We start from the raw sequence: 19,796 nt of genomic DNA, 5'->3' as shown, positions 1-19,796 counted from the left end.
GTGCTCACACAGCTCTATACAGTACACACTTGTAGATTTGACAGAGGTGAACCTGGAGTCATTGCCCAGCACTCGGCTTTACCCTCGCCTCTTACACTTTGACACCAGGAAAAGAAGAAGCGCGACGGAACAATCCCCACAAAGTGCGTGCAAAAAAAAACAAGTTCTTACCTTGTCCATGTATGTTGACCACGGCAGCACCGAGAACCAAAAAAAACGCGAGGAGGGTCTTCCATTGGCGGTCTTGTCTCACACACATGTCTACTAAAGTCGAGGTCGTGCTTCGCGTCGCTACGGAACACGTCCTTGTGTTGAAAAGAGTACTTCCAGGGAGAAAAAGAAACAAAACAAAGCGAGAATTCAAACGTCTGCGATACGCGATCAGAGCCGTGCGGTTTGCCGTTGCACTTCCTCTATAATTCGCGGAGTGAAGACAGTCGAGAATTATCAAGTGAAACGCGAAGGTCCCTTTTTGTATTTGGACGCTCTGTAAGCGGATTCCTGTCTGTGTGAGAAGGCGGCAGCCGAGGCTTCAGCACCGCGGACAGCTCCTAGCGTCAGCTGCTGGAACAGCCTCCCCGAATTCAATGGGTGGGGGGCGGGGGGGAGGCAAACACCGTGCTCCCTGCATTTCCTTTCAATTTCAATCCTTTCCATTCTTTGACTTATATTTAAAAGCAAGGTCATCTTTTAAATACACATTTTCTTATTACACAGTTTTCTATTTCCATTAGTATTTCCTTCTGTCATTATCAGCTTTAAATATGTAATACATTTTTTTTTTTTTTTTACATATATAGTTGTACCAATCTAGTGCTGCTGCTGTACTGGCTCACTTATGATAAGCATCAACAAACAGTTCACGTTTTTAATTTGTAGTCTCATTAAGATCAGAATGTCTTTTTTTAAGCTAGACCTGTGCTGAATAGAACACAATACGGACAAGAACAACAAGACAACTGCAGCAAACACACAGTTTACAAACACACACACACACTAACACACACAAACATACACACACACACACACACACACACACACACACTAGTGGTTACACATTAAGGAAAGCAATTACAAGTAGCACTCAAATTGCTTGAGAATAACACTTTAAATTGCTCAAAAGGAACAGTTTTCATTTCAAAACTCCTACTAGCTTTTTCTATTCATGAGGAATATTGGCTAGTATTTCATGCCAGTGTTTCTAAGCTTGGTTTGAACATGTAGTGTCCATAGCGTTTAAAATACCCTGTGTAGTAACATTATAATAAATGTACTGTGTACAGTACATGTGATCAGTGAGTAGAGATTATTTTGCAGCTTTTGATGCAGCTTTTGATGTATCATCTGTGATAAAGTGCAATGCCCTGTGATACAATGGGCTTTAAGGTAGAGGTAGAGCCACGTAGTGTATGTGGACATCATCACCATAATAATATTCATCTAACATGCAGGAGAAAACATGATATGTTTCTACAAACAAATCCCATTTTGCCAGTCAGTGTGAGTGTGCTATCTAGCCAGATACCTAAATATTTGTAATATGTGTATACTATTGTCCATAGCAACATTAGATTGCATTGCTTTTAATTTCTGAACCTAAATTTAGCATACACCAATCTGAGTGTTTTTCAGCCCACGTAAGTCAGTGCAGAAGCGTAATGTTTTTTTTTTTTTAGTCCCTTCCCCGGTGAAGCTTAGACCCTGCTGTGCATGACGATCCCTGAGGTGAGACGGTCCTCAGGTGTTGGAAATAAGCATGCCATGCTCTGCGTCTCTGGGGTCACTTTATTTGTCACTTTTTTAGGTTTACTTCACATCTCAGGGCTGTATCTATGTACCAGTGATGTATATTTCTGCTCAGTGCTTGCAAGAGAACTCTACTTTAATAAATATAATACCTGAATTGGTTACTTTGGGTAAAGCACAACTAGCATATGCAGTATTTGTCCAGTGTAGCAGCCAGAGCCAAATCGGGGACAAAGATGTAACATGCAATGAAACAAACCATTCAGGGAGACCTGTGTAGGCAGAGAGTTACCAAACTGGAGCATTAGCAAGACATTGAATTAAACTAAACTATAGGTTTGCTGTTGTGTGGTTGACCTCTGACCTCCCTGCGGAGTCAGAGCAAGCGGAAGGATCAATACATTGTTGCATCATTGTTCTTGCAACAGCATTTCATCCGAGTGAGTTAAGCCATCATGGATTCTCTTTGCCAGCAAAGTAGTCCCTACAAACCATCGTTCATTAATAATCTCATTATCCCGTCTGAGTATGATGACGGAATTATACAAAAATAATAATCTGTAAATTTGTTTATACGTGCTTTCCCCTTATGACATCAAAACAATCACTAAGTATTCTACTATGCTTATCATTACACCCCCGTTAGTCATCTAGGTCATATTAGGCTGAATTTAGCCAGTTCAAATAATTGCTATGAGCTGGAATTCTGTCATCCAGTCACTGATTTCTACACAAGATTTGCATGAACAATTATGGGTAAAATTCAGAAATGGTTCACAACAAGCAACAACACAATTGACTCTTCAAGATGGTTTTCACCTGAAGAGAGGAAGATCCAGCAGGTTGACGTGCAGTCACAGGCAGTCTGGTGTGCGAGACAAGAGCAAAATACTACCAAAGTAAAAGCAATTAGAAGGCAAGGATAGAGATGGAGATGGGAGAAAGAAAAGAAAGAAAAGCACTGAAAGATAACCTGAGTCAGACATCATTGAAGGCATTAAGGTAGCAGATGCTATTTCAAAACAAGACCACTCGTTCTAAAAATAAAAGGTGGAGCAGTGTATGTATGTAGGCCTACATCTGTTCTCTGAGGTCTACATGTACCGCATCCCACCATAAGCCATAAGCGTGAAGTGTTATCATTAGGTGCTGGATGAATCTGCCTCCTTTCTGTCACATCTCTGCCTTTTAGATATTTTCATTTTCGAAATATTGTGTCATTGCACTTAAGCTCATTTTGTACTCTCCTTTATTCTCACTGTATCCTATTTTTGTGAGTTCGATGTTGACTTTTCTTTCAGGTTTTATTTGACTTTCTCTCACGTTGCCTCCCTCTGTCTGCTCTATCACTTTGTCAACATCTCTCTTTCCCTTCTAAATTTATCTTTCTGTTTCCCCCCACATCCCCAAGCATGGGATGATCCTTGCATCACTCCCGCGGTCCCTCTGGCCTGACTCAGAAAAGGCTCTAATAGTGCAACTTTCCCTTTAGTGAAGCTCGGTGGAGCTATAAAGCAGCCCTGAGGTCTAGTTGGCTGCCAGATGGTTTCAGCCGAGCTTTCATTCTGCTAATGGGTAAGGGGGACAAAGCAGTTAATGAAAATCAGACCCTTGAAATGAAATGACCAATGTACCAAGGTAATGAGGCACACATCGACGGCATGCCCTTACATGCATTAAGGTAATCTTAGATGGCAGGATTATGTAAAAAAAACATCTTATGATGACGGTTCATCAGATTGCAAAGGACTGACTGGCTATATAACACAGTGTGTTCAGCTAACAAACACTCCCACAGACCCAGAGCACTGTCTGTGATATTCAGATTGACTAGCTTGGCTAAGTGCTTTATCAAAGCAAGGCTGTGTGCCAAATGCTATCAATGAGTCGCTGCCCACATATCATTACAACCTACAAATTACAGCCCATATTACAGTCAGTAGCAACAACAATATCACAGTCAAAGAACTCAGAAATGCACACGTGGGCTAATCATGGTGCATTACATTTACAGTGCAGAACCGTGACCCCTTTCAGCCAATAATCGCAATTAGAGTATCTCGCGCAAATATCTGTTCACTGTAATTTACTGCTATTTGTCTTGCATTAGGTCATGCCAATCAGACTTCAGCTATGAGAGGGCAGCCAAATGTGAGTGATTTAGGGTTTGGAAGAGGGATAATATCAGAGAAAATAATATGTACCTGCATCAGAACAGTTAGTAATTTCCTCAAATGATGCAACTCAATACCTTAGCCTGGCCCTTGACATGTAATGTACTGTATGGTGTTTTTCATTGTTTTCATTATTAGGAGTTAGAAAAATATATATAATCACAACGATACCATCGTTATACATTATTTACCAATAGTGAACAGTTAGAGAAGTCTGGTCCTATAGAACAGAACAACTAGTGTGTGTGTATTTCATCTGTGCAAGACTGTCAGGGACGGGAATCTCTAACAGTATTGATTTCTTTTTATAATTGCTGGAACATGTTTTATTTTATTTTTTTAAGCAATTTTCTACACCAACGCACCACTTAAAGGAACAGATTACACATTTTTCACAATAGCAAAATGATTGTTTTCACATGTTTTCACATGCACACAAGCTGATAATGGATTTTTCTTTTTAAATGTTGTCGCAACAGCAAATGTTTTGAAGTTTGTGTCAGTGTTGGAACTAGATTTGTGTTTTTTTTCATTTAAGCACAAGCCTCCATCCACAGAACAATGCAGGGAAACCTGTCAAAGCATTTTACCCATGGAATAGTAAGAGAAAACAGAAAACCTATCTTTCCTTCTCTTTGTTTCTTTTCATTCTTTTGTACAATGTGTCATTTCTAACCAATGTGCATGTTCTGTGTATAATGAAAACATTTCCTGGTGCTGATTTTAGTGGTTTGACTGAATTTGTTTTTGACAGTACTTTTCGTTTTTAAATATTGGATTTTATGAAGTAGTATTTTAATTTTTATTTCAATTCATAAACCGTCACCTCAGAATGTCTAAACAGACACAATGGGATAAATAGGCTGGAGTGTGTGATCCATATCCCTGATGAGGAGAGCCAGGATAATAAAAAGCGGGGTTGACTAATTCTTTTCACTCTGATGCTCCTCACCTCCACTTGAGCCGACATTTTAATGTTATAACATTTTTCTTCACAGCTTTCACATATTAACTGGGCAGCATTGATTATGCTCAATGTGGAAAGCAACCAAAATAGTTTTACATATCACAGTACTGCTGGTAATTACACCTGTGTCCAGGTTTGACATGTAGCCATCTGAACTAAGACTAACTAACTGCTAACCACAATGCATCCCTAAAATGTCAAGGTTCAAAAACAAATAAATACACAGAATCACAGCACTGACGCATTAATTAGAGATTTATTAGAGTTTTATGTCTGTGATCAGCTTATAACCTTGCCAACACATACACACTAGCTTCATACACACATATTATATGTGTAATCTGTACCCATATACTGCTTCCACTGTTGTCTGCAACACTGACTGTTAATGCTCCTCAATTGAAAAAAACATCCATTAGAGGAGAACATATCTGTAATAGATCTGTTACAGTAAATAATAGACAACTTTATGTTTACTGATGTAAATCTAACAGCCACTGTAAGGAGTCGTGGATATATTGCATAAGTTATATCTTTAATGTAGTGTTTCTCTTGCTGTCTTAGCCATTCTTTATCCTGGTCCTTGCTACAACAATGAGCCAATTTACCTAAAAATATCCAATATATATATATTATTTTCTAAACTTGCCGATGTCTGTTTTTCATGTTCACTGTGCAGTTTGTAGCATCTTCTTTCTTCTTCCGCCTTCCCTTTTGTTGTGCACTTCCCCCTGGTAGAGCCCAGTTAATTGCACACTCCTCGTTACCATGTATCGGAAAGGATGTCCCTCTGAGTAAGTCAACTGCGCAGTAGACAGTTTTTCAAAGCGCTCTGTACACATCCATTGTTTGCCAGAGAATAAGGAACGGGGCGGGGGGGGGGATTACAAGCTCCACCTGACCTTTGATCTCAAATTATGAATTTCACCAACTGCCTTGTGGATTTGTAACTGTTGGGTAAAAACATGTTGGGAGAGTCTGTAGTGGGTAACAGCTGTCTTTGCTTGCCATTTTCTTGTTTCCAAACTGTGTGTGAGCAGTGTGGATGGTTGTTTCCTCTCACTCTGCTCAGTCCCAACAGTGGGACTAGAGTGGATGTGACCCCAAAGACTGAGCAGCATCTGTTAACCCCCTGATCATTGCTTCTATCTGACGGCAAGGCTGGAACAGTGTCTGCCCAGTCATGCGAGGCCCTGCCAATAGATTCAGCGGACTATGGTAATGAGCCCGAAAGGATTCCCAAGCTCAGTGCTGTCACTTTGACAACTCCAAAATTAACTCTGTGCTAGAAATTCTCAACACCTGCTGTAATAACATTCAAGATAGAAGGAATATGTCTTCTCTGAAGCAGGTAAAAGAAAATGAATGTAACCCCTCTTGTCAAATGTAATTGGAACCACAGTGGCACAGATATGGCGCAATGAATGTTTTTGAAAGAATGGAATTATTGCTGCAGTGAGAAACTCTATTTTGTTCAGATAACAGTACTCCCTGTAACTTGGCAGAGGCGTATGTTAAAATGGAGTTTTCTGTCCATAACGTATAATAGAGTGCTTGGCTAGAAGGGTTTATGTACTACCAAACACTGATTCATTTACATGGCAACAAAGGCAAAACAAACACTACACACACACACATACTGCCACCATGCATGATGTCATGGCCAACAGGAACATACAAAAAATTAACATTTTCTCCCGCACAAACATTTCATGGAATGTGTGACATGTTGTTCCAGACTTTTCCACATCTCTGTTCACGATTTCCTCTTTTTTCCGTGTATCCCTCCCTCTCCTTGACCTTCTCTTTTCATTAGTCAGAGTGTGTCTCATGCCCCTGAGCATGCTGATAGTGCACTGCTCCAAGGCTGCATTTATCAAGATGATAAAGCACTCTGAGACAACAGCCAAGTATCTCAAGGCTAGTGGCTGCGATACCTGACAAGTGACAACAAGTCACACAAACAGCCCCCCCCCCCCCCCCCCCCCCCCCCCCCCCCCCCCCCCCCCCCCCCCCCCCCCCCCCCCCCCCCCCCCCCCCCCCCCCCCCCCCCGATCTTCCCCTCCCACTCTCCTTGGTCATATACCACGCTTAGTTGGTCACAGGTTGTTGCTTTATGTCACACGAGCCCCTAATGAGAAGTTAAGTGCAGATGAAGGCGGGTGACTGCACAAGACAACGGTTCTGCCGCCGCCTCCACATGCACACACACACACACACTTTCCCTCCATGCACAAACAGCTCCCAGCACTCACACGTCCGTTGTGCTGTGTGTCTGGAGTTCAGCGACATCCTGTTAAACCACGCAGGCCCTGAGTCACAGAAATGCGAGTCTTGCCACTTTTAACTTCGGCTTTCATCTTTGCCCGCCGCTCAGCTCACTTTCCTCACTTCAATGGCTCTTTCCACTCTCAACCATAAAGGTGCTGTCTGCTTTTGGAGAGCAGGGGCTGAAGCCCACAATCACTGTTTAGCTCTCAGACTTAAACGGACAACTGAGAAACGTTATGTTATTTTCTTTAAAAGGTATTAGCAATTGCTTTAATGGGAGGCAGTGGGCGAATTAGACAAGTTTTTTTTTTTCTTCTTAATGCTCTTTTCTATTCACCTTTTAATTACATTTGGACGTCATTTTTCTATTAAAATGCATGTTCAATTAGAATCAAAAAGTACATTGTTCATGGAGAGTCATTTTTTAATGAAAAGGCTCAAAAGGCAATTTTGCTTTATTGCCACAGAGTTTGATTTCTTTTGTTCCTTCCAGCTAAAATGTGCTCCTCGCTCTGCTTTTCTTTGTCTTGGGCTCTCTCGCTCACACTCATTCACACACACACACACCCGCACACTAATATTTAGTTTAAGGGAGAAAATCATAGACTGAAATACAATTTAAGATTCAGCAGATCATTTTTCTTTGTGTACGTGTGCAGAAAAAAATCAGTTGTAAGAGCAGGAAGTCTTTCTCTTGTACAATAAAAAATAAACAAAGCACTGTTCCCATCTTTTAAATCAATATCAAGTCTAATTAATGAATTTCTGGCAAGAAAGAGCACAGATTTCGCTTCGACGAACCGTCCTGAAACGCTATAATTAGAGCTATCTGCAGTAAGTGCTGGGAAAGGGAATGGCTCAAGCTTCAAGGAGTTTTGAGATGGCTGATTCCTCCACGTCTTCTTGTATAGAATCACTGTAGTGCACACCGTTGAAGGGTGTGATGGTGGCTACACAGAGGTAATAGAGGACCTCTTTGAAGTGCTCCTGAAATACCAAATGTCAAGAAGGGGGATGGCTGGTCATTCTATTACATTTTTCATCTGCACCTGGAGCTGCCGGGTTAACAAACAATGGTGTGCTGCGGTTCGACTGACGGCTGGGATTCATACATTATTTACAGTTGCTGTTTTAAAAGCGTGACTGTAGATTTATAACCTGGGACCTAACTGCGAGGTCGATTAGGACCTTTTTTGTCTCGATGACTTCAGTTCATCAAAGAACTGCTCAGGTAATCAAAGATAATTGTGGAGCTTGTCCCCTATAGCCTTTTATGTGATAGTTGCACTCCTACATTAAATTAATTTTCAAGCTCTTGGATCTCTTCACCCTGTCCTTGAAAAAAGGTTTTCTTTCTGTAGCAATGTTTCTAATTATATGTCCACTATCTACTGGATTAGTCCAATTAAAGGACATCAGATCTCTGTGGTCACTTTAAACCATAAATAATAATGCCCACACATCACATAACCAGAAATCCTCAACACTACAAACTGCTCTTTTGTTTTCCACAAACACTGAGCTGAAATTGTAGCATGTTGAGTTCATGTGTGCCAGGTTGCACCTCCTTATACACAGAGACTCTCGCAGCTTTCCTGTCCCGCTCTGTCAATGAATTTTCTCTTTCTCGCAAGGTTGTTCTGTATTCCAGCTCACATCTCTCCGTAGATGCTTAACTCTCACCTTTGTCAGTCCTGCTGCATGTGAACTGTCTGCTGAATCAAATACTACAAAAATTCTAAACAGCGCCACACAGCAATCTATCAACACTGGTGACCAATGCAGGGCTTTCTGTATACTTTCAGCTTCAACATCAGTTCACATTTTCAGTTTGATCACTATATACTTCACAATATGAACCCTCTGATAAGTTTCTCCCTGACATCTGGGCAGAAAACATCTCATTCCGTATGGTAGGGTTGTGCACTTGGCATTGATGGCTGCATTTATTTGTTTCATGCTTTACTATTTCCTTTGATGTTACTTCAGTGTGTAAGGACTTGGATTCCCAATGGCCTCCTTATGTTAGACTGTATATAACATTCAATCGGAGCACAATCTGGACAAGTTTTTCTGCTTTTTTTTCCTTTTCTTGTTTAAAGCATAAAGTAACGCAGAGTTGGCTTCCATGACGCAGTTATGCTCCATCATTGTACTCATTACATTGACATGGTGGTAAGATTCACAATATCTTGAAAGAAAGCCTTTCTTCCAATTGCAGCAACCAGATTTGAAAGCTGAAACAAAAAAAAAGAAACCCAAAAAGCTTTTGCCCGATGAAGTATCTTTACAGTTTTCTCTAACTGGTATAAAGCCTGTGTGTCACAGTGTAAGTGATTATATTAACTTGGAAGGTAATTAACATTGAACAGCTGAAATTTAGTGTGACATGTTAACACAGGACGTTCGATTTCATGTGCACCATGCAAAGATGTAAATATCACATCAAATTCAATGCATTTCACACACTTCTGTTGTTGTCCCTGCAGCCTAAAACAAAGAAAAACAACTTTTCCTGTTAATGTGTATGCTGCATAAACAGTACCAACGTTAACCTTGACAATAAAAACCAACAGTGATTTGTTTGTGATTGTGACCTGAGACGTTAAATTTCCAGTTATTGATTTATTTTTAGTTCTGCCTTGTTGATTTCCTCAAAGGTCTGTGTCTCATTGCTAAATACACGACATTACACGGATCCCTTGTAAGTGATTATTTTCTATTTTAATAGGAGGCACACTACTCCACACTACTCACTCCACAGGGAGTAGTGCCCTTGAGCAAACCCCTTCACACCCATCCCTTCCAGCTAAGCAGTGGAAAGCGTGATTGCCGTTTTAAGAGGCTCCCAGGTTTGACTGAATCTTTGTGTTGGTTAAAAATTAAGAAACAGCAGGGCTCTGTAAATCTTCGCTAGTAGAAGAATGCTTGCAGACAAACACTGTGAAAGGCTCAAAGCAAGCTATTCTATTCTAAAATGTAAATGGTATTTACAGGGCTGGTCATTAATATAGAAGCCCTTGCTTAAGTTGACTAAAAAGAAGAATAAAAATATCATCTTTTGGAAATTGATCTTATTTCCTTAATTTAAAAATGAGGAAAAATCCTACCTTTAAGGACACCATTTTTCTTTGTGAATGAATGATGTATTGTAAATAAATAAATTTAATAAAATAAATGAATTTAGTTCTTCCTCAAAATACAGGGGACATAAGTATACACACCCCTATGTTAAATTCCCATAGAGGCTTTTTTATTATTAAAGGCCAGTTATTTCATGGATCCAGGATACTATGCATCCTGATCCCGAGTTCCCTTGGTCTTTGGAATTAAAAAAGCCCCCCATCATCACATACCCTTCACCTTAAAGAGAGATAGGCATGGGTAATTTTCCATAAAATCACCTCTCAATGCAAATCAAACCCGCTATTGAGCTAACTGAAATAAAACCATGCCTATCTCTATGTATGGTGAAGGACGTGGTGATGTGAAGCCATTTCAAATCCAAAGATGATCGAACCCCCAACCTTGTGATTAAAGAACACCCTACCTCCTGAGCCACAGCTGAGGCCATGACCTGGTGAAGGTTGACTTTGACCTCGCTGAATCGCATCAGCTGTGGAGCGGGGATCAGCGCGGTTTGGCCAGGAAAAGCTGCTTACGAGCAACTGCACTGCTCCTGTCTGGCCTCATGTCTGCTGGAATGGTTGGAGCTTATGGAGCCTTGACCTTACTGCACTTTGGCAAGATTTGCCCATTGAGAATTCATGAATGTTTGCCTTAATCTGCTCTCAAACAAGGGAATATGTTTTTTTGTGACATTGTTTAAGCCATGGGAGAGTATTCAAACAGTATCACAACATTGTAAGTGCAGCATGGGCAATTCAAACTGGATTATTTCATATTGTTCAACATGTTACAGCAAGTCCATTTACCTTTTCAGAAATACAACAGAAGAGTGACTGGTTTATCAGTTTTTCAACCAAACAAACTAAGTGTGTGCAGGTAGGCAATTTGCATCCAGGGCAAAAATGGCAGACAAAAAGTATCAAAAGTATCAAAAATAGGGTTTGATTTCTATGTTAAATCTTTAACCTTTGCTTGTCAAAGCAACACTGATTTCCACGGTAGTCATAAAAATCCAGTATCTCCGATACATAATCTTTTCAGAAACTAAGAGTCTGCAGCAACAAAGAAGCTTTAAATCTAATTAGGATTTTGGAGATTTCCACTTAAAAAATAAAATACGGATTGAATACTATTCTGGATCCGGCTAATCCTACTGTAAAGGTTGTTAAACCAAAACAAAGAAATTACGGAGGAGAAGGACAGTGGCATGCTGAGCTCAATGCTCAACACTGGGTAAAGCTGCGAGGTGAGTGGGAGGCAGCAAAAGCCAGGTGGAATAAAGTGACCTGGGAGCTGGATGGAGGAGAGGGGGGGAGGGGGTGATAATAAGGAATCCATGTGACTGACTCAGAATGATGGGCTTACCTGGCCATGAATATTTCAGACAGCAGTGAGGTGTGTTATTACAGCTCAGTGGGAGCACGACATGTGCCGTCACAAGATAGGACTGAACAAAAACATACACACGCGTGTGCACACACACACGCACACCCACAACAAACCATATCTCCCCAGAATTTAGGAAAAAACACATTTGAAATTGTTCATTTACGTTGATTGCCTGAATAGCGAAATGTTTTCATCAACAAACTAACAACAGCATCTTCCACTGACATGCTCCTTTGAATCGATATACCAACCAATCAATACGCAGGGAAAGGTTTACATGCTATCGGAGTGCGAGTGAAGTGAGTAATATAAATCCATGTGCAGCATTTTACTCGAGTTGAAACAGTCCCACACGCCAAGAAGACGATTAAATAAATATTCTGTTTACATGGACTGGGTGCCCAGGGGTCTGCAAACAAGTACAGCAAAGCAGCTTCACTCAGCCAGCTAACAATCCAGTGCCTCCGGCCATTCTCATGCATTCTCTCCATTATATCACCAGCGTCTGCCTCTTAATCTACCATCTCTGTTAAAAAAAACAGTGTCCTGTGATGAGACTGTCATAGAGTACTATTAGGGGAGGCATGTGCTTGTTTAGAGTCCCCTAAAAAACACTGAGAAAATGCACTTATATGTCCATAAGTATATCCATGGTAGTGGGAGTTTTAGGCTTGACATCAAATGCCTACAGCGTAACTACTGTACAGCATATGGATGGAGTTTATGAGATTGCCAGTAACAGCTATACACAGTTTATAGCACTGGTTTTCTTGGCTGAAAGCTGTTTCAAGACGATGCAGTTGCTCAGAAGCAGTTGCTTTCCTTTAATTCAAAGCTACGAAATGTTATAGAATTACTATGAAGACACGATGATTATGAATTATTCAACACAATTATAACCAATGTAAACTGAGTATTTCCCTATTCTAGTTACAGTATAGTATGTAGAAACAATTCCCCCTGATGGTGACTTCCAACACCTTCCAACATAGAGACACCTGAGACAACGGCAAAGCCCCGAGTAGGGAACAGCCAGTCTTATGCATTATACATTATGCCTTATTCATCAGAAAGGATGTGAATTAACCTGTGCACAACCCAGAGAGCTCCATTAATATTCAGCAGATAGCCATTTTGAAAGGGTCCAAAAATAAACGGTGTAACTTCCACATGCTGGTGACCGGTAATTAACACGTGTGGTCTTTTAGCCACACATTCTGCATAATCACTAAAGTAAGCCATTTAGCATATTGTATCCTTGCACTAAATCTGCATCCATGTTTGAAATGTGTCACAGTTATGACTTTTTTAACTTCTGGAGAATAGACTGTATATAAAAAAAAGGATGTAGCATCGCTGACATTACCCATTGGTTTGAAGCCAGGGGCTTCATTTATAAAACCTGCTAAGCAAGAAAAAGTTGCATAAAGCAGAGTGACATGAGTGAAAAGTCGTGATTTGTAAAGGATTTCTATGCTTAAAAATGTGTTCAGTTTTCAGTTTTTTTTTTTTTTTTTTTTTTTAAGATTATTTTTGGGGCATTTTAGGCCTTTAATGGACAGGACAGCTTAAGATGTGAAAGGGGAGAGAGAGGGGGAGTGACATGCAGCAAAGGGCCGCAGGCTGGATTCGAACCCGGGCCGGCTGCGTCGAGGAGTAAACGCTCCCAAGGCTTTGTAGACTGCGTGGTAGGGACCTAGTGGGAACACGAAATATCACATGGATAAAGTACTCTGGATGCAGAGCGCACACCCTACATCTAGAACACCTGCGCTATTTAATTACCCTGATGAAGCCAACATGTCTCCAATCCACTACCTGGTTTATTGGGCTTAATGAACCTACTGGGACAATAAAAGAAATAGCCCAACAGTTCCAAATGGCCTGTCTATTGCAACCAATCAACAGCATGGCAGATTTTAGTAAGAGCACCTCGATCTCACAATCACTGAATTGTGTTTTTTTTCCCATTTATCTGTTGCATGATTGGTCATCCAGGGCTCCTTTACAAGTCAGGAATGTTCATTGATTGGTTGATACGGACAGAAATGACACAATCTATGCAGAATTTTATAAATGAGGCGTTTTAGGAGTTTGCTCCTAAAGTTTGCATTTTAGCTGGTGCCATCTTGGTGTTTTGGAGCCAGAAGTAACCAAATCTGGACATAAGAGCAGAACTAGGGAACATGGCGAGTTTTGTTTGTGGTTTTCATGGCTAAAAAAGGAAAAGTCTACTATGTACGGCAGAACACAGATCTGGATTAAAATCTGCAGACTTTCTCTTAAATTACCAGTTAACGCTGGCTCTAGCTTGCTAGCTTGGTTAGCAGAAGGCTGAACGAGACCTTTCTAGGCGAGCAAAGTGTTCCATTTGAGGTAATAAATCTAGCCAAAAGTAGGGTCATTTCCCCATAGACTTCTATAGAAACAGGACATTTTTTAAGTCAATGGTGACAACCCCGGCTCGAAATCAGAAATGAAGTTTCTGAGGAACTTCTCCACTGGCTTCCCTTTTCAGGCACTGAAGTTATTGCTTGTTCTGGAAACAGTCCAGTCATCAGTGATTACACTGAGCATGTAAGCATACTATTATTAGTGATTAACACGCAATAGTACACACAAGAGTTGTACATTTTTACAAGCAGCTCTGTAATTTTCATGTATTTTGGGTTCTTGGCATCTTTACAGTTTCTCTGATTGTTATAATGATAAGTTACACTTAAAAAGGATGGCATGCATGTGAGTTGAAGTACAGTTTAAAAGGTGAAAAACAAAGCCAAAAATGACTGCATAGAAATAAATAAAACTAATCAAATGAAAAATAAAGAAGTATCAAAAGAGACAAGGAGCACAGAGGAGGGGGAGCCAAGTAAATGTGTTTTCTAATAAATGAAAGCTCATTGCATTTAAAAACAAATCCATGCATTTTTGCAAATCCAAATTGCATAACCACCCTCCTCTGTTGGTGTTGATGCAGTGTTTGATGGCGCCTGGATTCTATTTGTTGAGGAATGAAAGATAGGGAATCTCAGTCCAGGGATCCTTATTAATTGTCTTCAATCTAAAACATCCTGGCCAATCTCTCCGTTTAGCGTGTAACACATGTCTGTGGTCAGCTCTGTCACACATGCACGTGTAGTGATACTATTCAGATGATAAATCAGCAGAGTTTGAGCTGATGTTGCTGATATGTGTTCTGATGATTTATGTGAATGTTACAGAAATAGTTATATGTCTTTAGGAAGTCCAAACTCAATATTATAACCGGACAGATTAATTATTCACTGCATTTCAGGGAGAGCAAAATGAGAGTACAGTGCAACAGAACTGGAAATAAAAGTTAATGAAGCTCAACTTTCTGGTAGAAATACAATTCTACGGCTGATTTGGTGAGCTTTTGAATCATGCTGGTAAGCGCAGAACTTGTCGGTTTGAGACAGGGGAGAAGTCCTGAGAGGAAGCTGTCGTCTGTGCTAGCACAAATAGGACCTGTAAACTAACCAAGCAGGTGTACAATCAACCTCGGAGAGCAAATTTTAACACATGCCAGAATGCAATTTTAAAAGAGCAGCAGGATGTGCCTTCCACCTCGTACACAAATACCACTGGCTTTGTGTGTGTGTGTGTGTGTGAGTGTGCGTGAGATCTTTTATTCCCTGTTCTCCCCTGTGCATACAAACATCCTGCTTATGCCAGTTTAGCTTGAAACTGAGCAGTATTTACATATAATAGAATAATGTATTATGCAATAAAAGTGGAACTAGCATTTTAGTTGGACCTAGATGATGCCGTTTTTCTAAGTCTGGGTCATCATGTCAGAGATCAAATAAGGAAGAAATGGCTCCAGAGCATTGCCACTAGTAGCATCAAAGTTATTTTAGAGATTAGATGACAGGGTTGCAAGCTCAAAAGCTCCATCCATTTTCAACTTCTTGTCCTTGACTGTTCTCATGTGCATAACACTGACACTGAACTTACACTAAGGGATCCAGTTGGCGGAGTTGAAACTAAACGATTATTAGACAGACTAGTTTGTGTAATTTACATCTGCCGTTTCTTATTACTCAGAAAAGAAGCAGGAGGTCGTCACTTCCTCTCAGTCGGGTTTATTTCTCTAAATGGAGACCTTTTGGAGACTGAAAGAGCATGGAGAAAAACATAATAATCAAAGATTAAACAGTATTGAAAAAATGTAACATTGTTTTTAGTTTTATTGCCGGCAGACCTTTACAGCAATTGCAATTACACGTACTGCTTTCGTTCACATCTGCCGGATGCATCTCCCAGGAACCAGGAATGTCTGTACACAATTATGTGTCAGTACATCAAATAGATGTTGAGATATTTAACGGGATAAGTGAAATCTTTGACCTGCTTTTACCTGCATCAAGGTCTATGGCGTTCATCCTTTGTGCACCATGAATATCTGTGAAAATTGGGATCCAATCCACACAATAGTTGTTGAAATGTTAATAATGGAGAAAAAAGTAAGGTGATCGCCAAAGTCTGAAAGATTCATCCTCTCTGTACCATGAATCTCTGTGTAATATTTCATCTCTGTCTGTCCAGTAGTTAGAGAGCCAAAGTGGTTGACCTTAATGCATAAAATTGGAAGAGGTCTCCCTTTAAACCACTCAACAGTGATAGCGGGGTTAATGAAGATGATTATCATGACTCAACTGTGAAAGTGATTTGTAGGTAATGATGTCAGTGTGTATTTTCATGTGTAACACTTACATTTTAGGCTTCAGTTGATTTTCTCTATCAGGTTTTAGTTGCGCTAGGTATGAAAAGGGCCCTTCATTCAGCTTGGGTCAACTAGAAATGTGAAATGTATGAGAAAATTGTACTCTAATAAAAAACAGAGAAAGCAACTTCAAATGAAAACAGCGTATTTAATCAGGCAGACAGTCAAATTGCTCCAGTCATGTCAGCAGTGTTAAGCCTTTTGCTACACAGGATAAACAAACCAGGGAGGTGGAATTGTGGAAACAGCAAATGTCAGATGGCAATGCTTCTGTTTGTGCTTTGTCTTGACAACGGTAGTCTATGGCTCACAGTAGTAGCATTAATGAATTAAAGTATGTATTAATGATGAATGGACCAACAATTACATCTTCAGATTTTGTAAATGGAATGATGCGCCAGTCTCTCATTAGGGATTTATTTGAAATGATGTTAAGTATCAAGCATTGCCTCTTCTTTTCTCTCTCAGTAATTCAAATCACCTGCTTCTCGCTCTTAGACACACCTGTGCCTCACTAACACAATCACCTGTTCAGACCTATATATGTGTCTATTGCTGTGTTCCAGGCAACCGGTAACCCGTTAAGTGCGCTAAGGAACGGCAGTCATACCCGTAACTTACTATCCGTGAACTCGTACCGGGTTGCTGTACCCCCAGTTAGTTTTTGAGGTCACACACACATAAACAACAATGGCGTCCGTCGACAGGAGGGTCCGGCCTTGTCCACACAGCAAACCGGGATGGGAGATCTGGTTTATTGGCATGTCTTTAAACAAATCACAATTGTCTTGGGTGGTGCTAAACGCCAAGCGGAGCCAAGGTGCCGCTGCAAAATAGGGTCAGGAAGGAAGTTGTTTTGGTGGAACATGTATATGTTCAAAGGTTTTTTTAGTCGTGCAACCGAAAACTGATTTAAACTGACAGTCAAGCCAGCTAGATTTACCCTGCAGAGAACTGAGGAGCAGTTAACCATAGTCCTCATAAATTCACCGGTTTTTGAATATAGAACTGAGCTCTACCTTTACCATTCATACATTTAGTGTTCACAGCCCAGGCTAGCAGCTAGCTTCTACACACCTAAGTAGCCGTATGAGCTAATTAGATGTATTTATTAGCCTGTGTCCTACATATGTTGTCCTACAGGTTGCTAGAACTAGACAAAAAATAGCAATGCCGCAAAACATGTTGTTTTGAGGACTGGTAGGCAACCTAAATGCTGATTATTTGTCACTGTAGTGCAGGGGTCGTCAACTACATTTTTCCAAGGGACAGAATGTTTCAAAGCACACACTCCGGGAGCAGGCCTTTCAAATAAAGAAAATAAAATGAATTTATACGTGCATGTTGTTCAGAGACCACAGCAAGAGCAGAATGTGTTGAATGGCCGCAGTCCTTTCCTTCTCTGTTGCCAAGGGAGCCGCAGTGGACATCCATGAATACTCTGAAATATCTGTGAGCAGGATTTTATCCTCCAGCAGTGCCACCAGCTCTTGGCAAAGTTAGAGGTGAGGCTAATGCCGTTGAAATGTACTTGAGCAGTGGAGCAAAAGAAGCAGCAGCTTTTCCATCATTATATTAGACGGAGCTAACATCAGCTTTGAAACCTTCACTTTTTTTGTTTCTCTCTTTATTTCTGTTGCTCAGCCAAAGTGATGTGATAAAAATCTGATAGAACTGATCTTCATGAATCAAAATTCATCCTTCAGGAGTTTTTTTTTTGCCTCCGGCAAGCCAATTCATTCGCTCTGTTTACTGGCAGTAAAAGTGTAGAGTTTCAAAATGGTTAAAGGTCAAGGATGAAATTGTAATTCTACCGTTACATGCTCTTTGATTAGTGGGTGAGATGTTTTTTGTCAGTTCTTGTCACCGCCTTGAAAGATTTCGAGAGGTTAAAGGAAATGGTCAAATCTGCAAAACACTTGGAGCAGTTGAGGTGAACTGTTTATTTTGAGCTGGGAAAAAAACATTGCAATTGCAAAGTTGCAGATCCCCGGGGGGAGAGTTGAATGACCTGCCAAATCTAATTTCTCAGTGTGTGTATTTACCAGAGTAGCTATTGCAGGGGAAAATGTATTGTGTCAGCGCCTGGCACTTCTCTCTGTTATTGAAGTTCAGTGACCCATTATTTAGTGGTGTGGTGTGCACTGCAGTGGATGGCAACAAAAGTAAGAATCTTAAAACGACTTGATGGTATACTGAGAAATAATAAATTACACACATTTGACTCTAGTATTTCACAGGCTGGCGGATTAGAGGTTTGGACACAATAAAAAGGTCATGTTGTGCTACAGAATTTCCAGCTGTACTGGATAGGCAACTGCTTTGTTTTCTAACATCTGAACATTCTTATCACTCTGTATGCATGTCCTACTGCAAAAAATATTAAACCAAGACTTGAATGCATAGTTCCAAATAGAGTTGCATGTTATCTTTTCACTTTTTAACGACTTGATTATTAATGCTTAAATGCAGTCGCATTACCCTTTATAATTGTATATTCATCTCTTTCTTCTCTTTAAGACTACAGTGCATGAAATCTGCACAACACTAGTTCTGCATTACCTGACTCTGATTTCTGTTTTTTGTAATGAAAGTGAGTTCCAACTTTGTCGAGAAGTATGCCTCAGTGCAAAGGCAGCTGGAACAAACCTAGGAGAATCTGATTTCCGTCGCACAGACAATGAGGCCCATCGCTCAGCGTCTGTCATGTAGTACCGTGGATCATATTTACACCCACTAAGCAGATCAGGGCTGCAGGGACTTGATGCGATGCACTGGATGCGGAGGTCACTTGACCAAACACAACCCATGCAGGCCTGTAGGAAAAAAGCAGCAGCTATACATCATGCTGGAGGCAATCCGTCACCCAGACCGTTCGATTTCAGGCAGGCACTTTGAGAATTGCTGCAGCCACCGGCCCTTTAGGGACAAGCTGATGACAGAGCCTACATATATACACCATATACCTCTCATGTGCTCAACACTATATACAAAGGTCAGTGTCAGGAGGTGAACCGTCAAACACATTCAATTGAGATGATTTTGGTTCCCATAGTTTTTTGGGGTTGTTGTAACTTTTCCATGAAACCTTTAACTTACACTCAGAAAGGTGTTATTTATTGTCTTCCAGCACATGAAAAGATCTTTGTGTTTTTTGGTTGAGAGAAACACATACCTAAATAGGGTCTGATCCACAGCATAGCAAATTATATTTCCAATCAGAAGGGCTCTTGCAGTGGTTACAGATATATGTGGTCTAGTTCTACAACAACTGGTATTTTTGGACGAACGAAAATTAAAATTAAAGCGGTTTCCCGAAACGCATTATCCTGAAAACGAGAAGAAATTCTTCCACATGCCGTCATTCAAGGCG

General features: G+C 40.5%; 1 protein-coding gene across 7 annotated transcripts in view; it reads right to left on the bottom strand.

Annotated features, from left to right (window-relative positions):
- LOC117955261 (seizure protein 6 homolog) overlaps positions 1-529 on the bottom strand; it is an 89,959-nt gene extending 89,430 nt beyond the window's left edge. For all 7 annotated transcript variants that reach the window (XM_034889633.1, XM_034889634.1, XM_034889635.1 and 4 more), the window contains exon 1: positions 172-529. In XM_034889633.1, the coding sequence (XP_034745524.1) occupies positions 172-259 (88 nt within the window). In that variant the 5' untranslated portion in view covers positions 260-529. The remainder of the gene's footprint in view (positions 1-171) is intronic.
- Positions 530-19,796: the final 19,267 nt, after the last annotated feature.

This window comes from Etheostoma cragini, chromosome 13, assembly GCF_013103735.1.
Source record: "Etheostoma cragini isolate CJK2018 chromosome 13, CSU_Ecrag_1.0, whole genome shotgun sequence".
Lineage (NCBI taxonomy): Eukaryota > Metazoa > Chordata > Actinopteri > Perciformes > Percidae > Etheostoma > Etheostoma cragini.
This window is presented reverse-complemented; position numbering and strand designations above follow the sequence as displayed.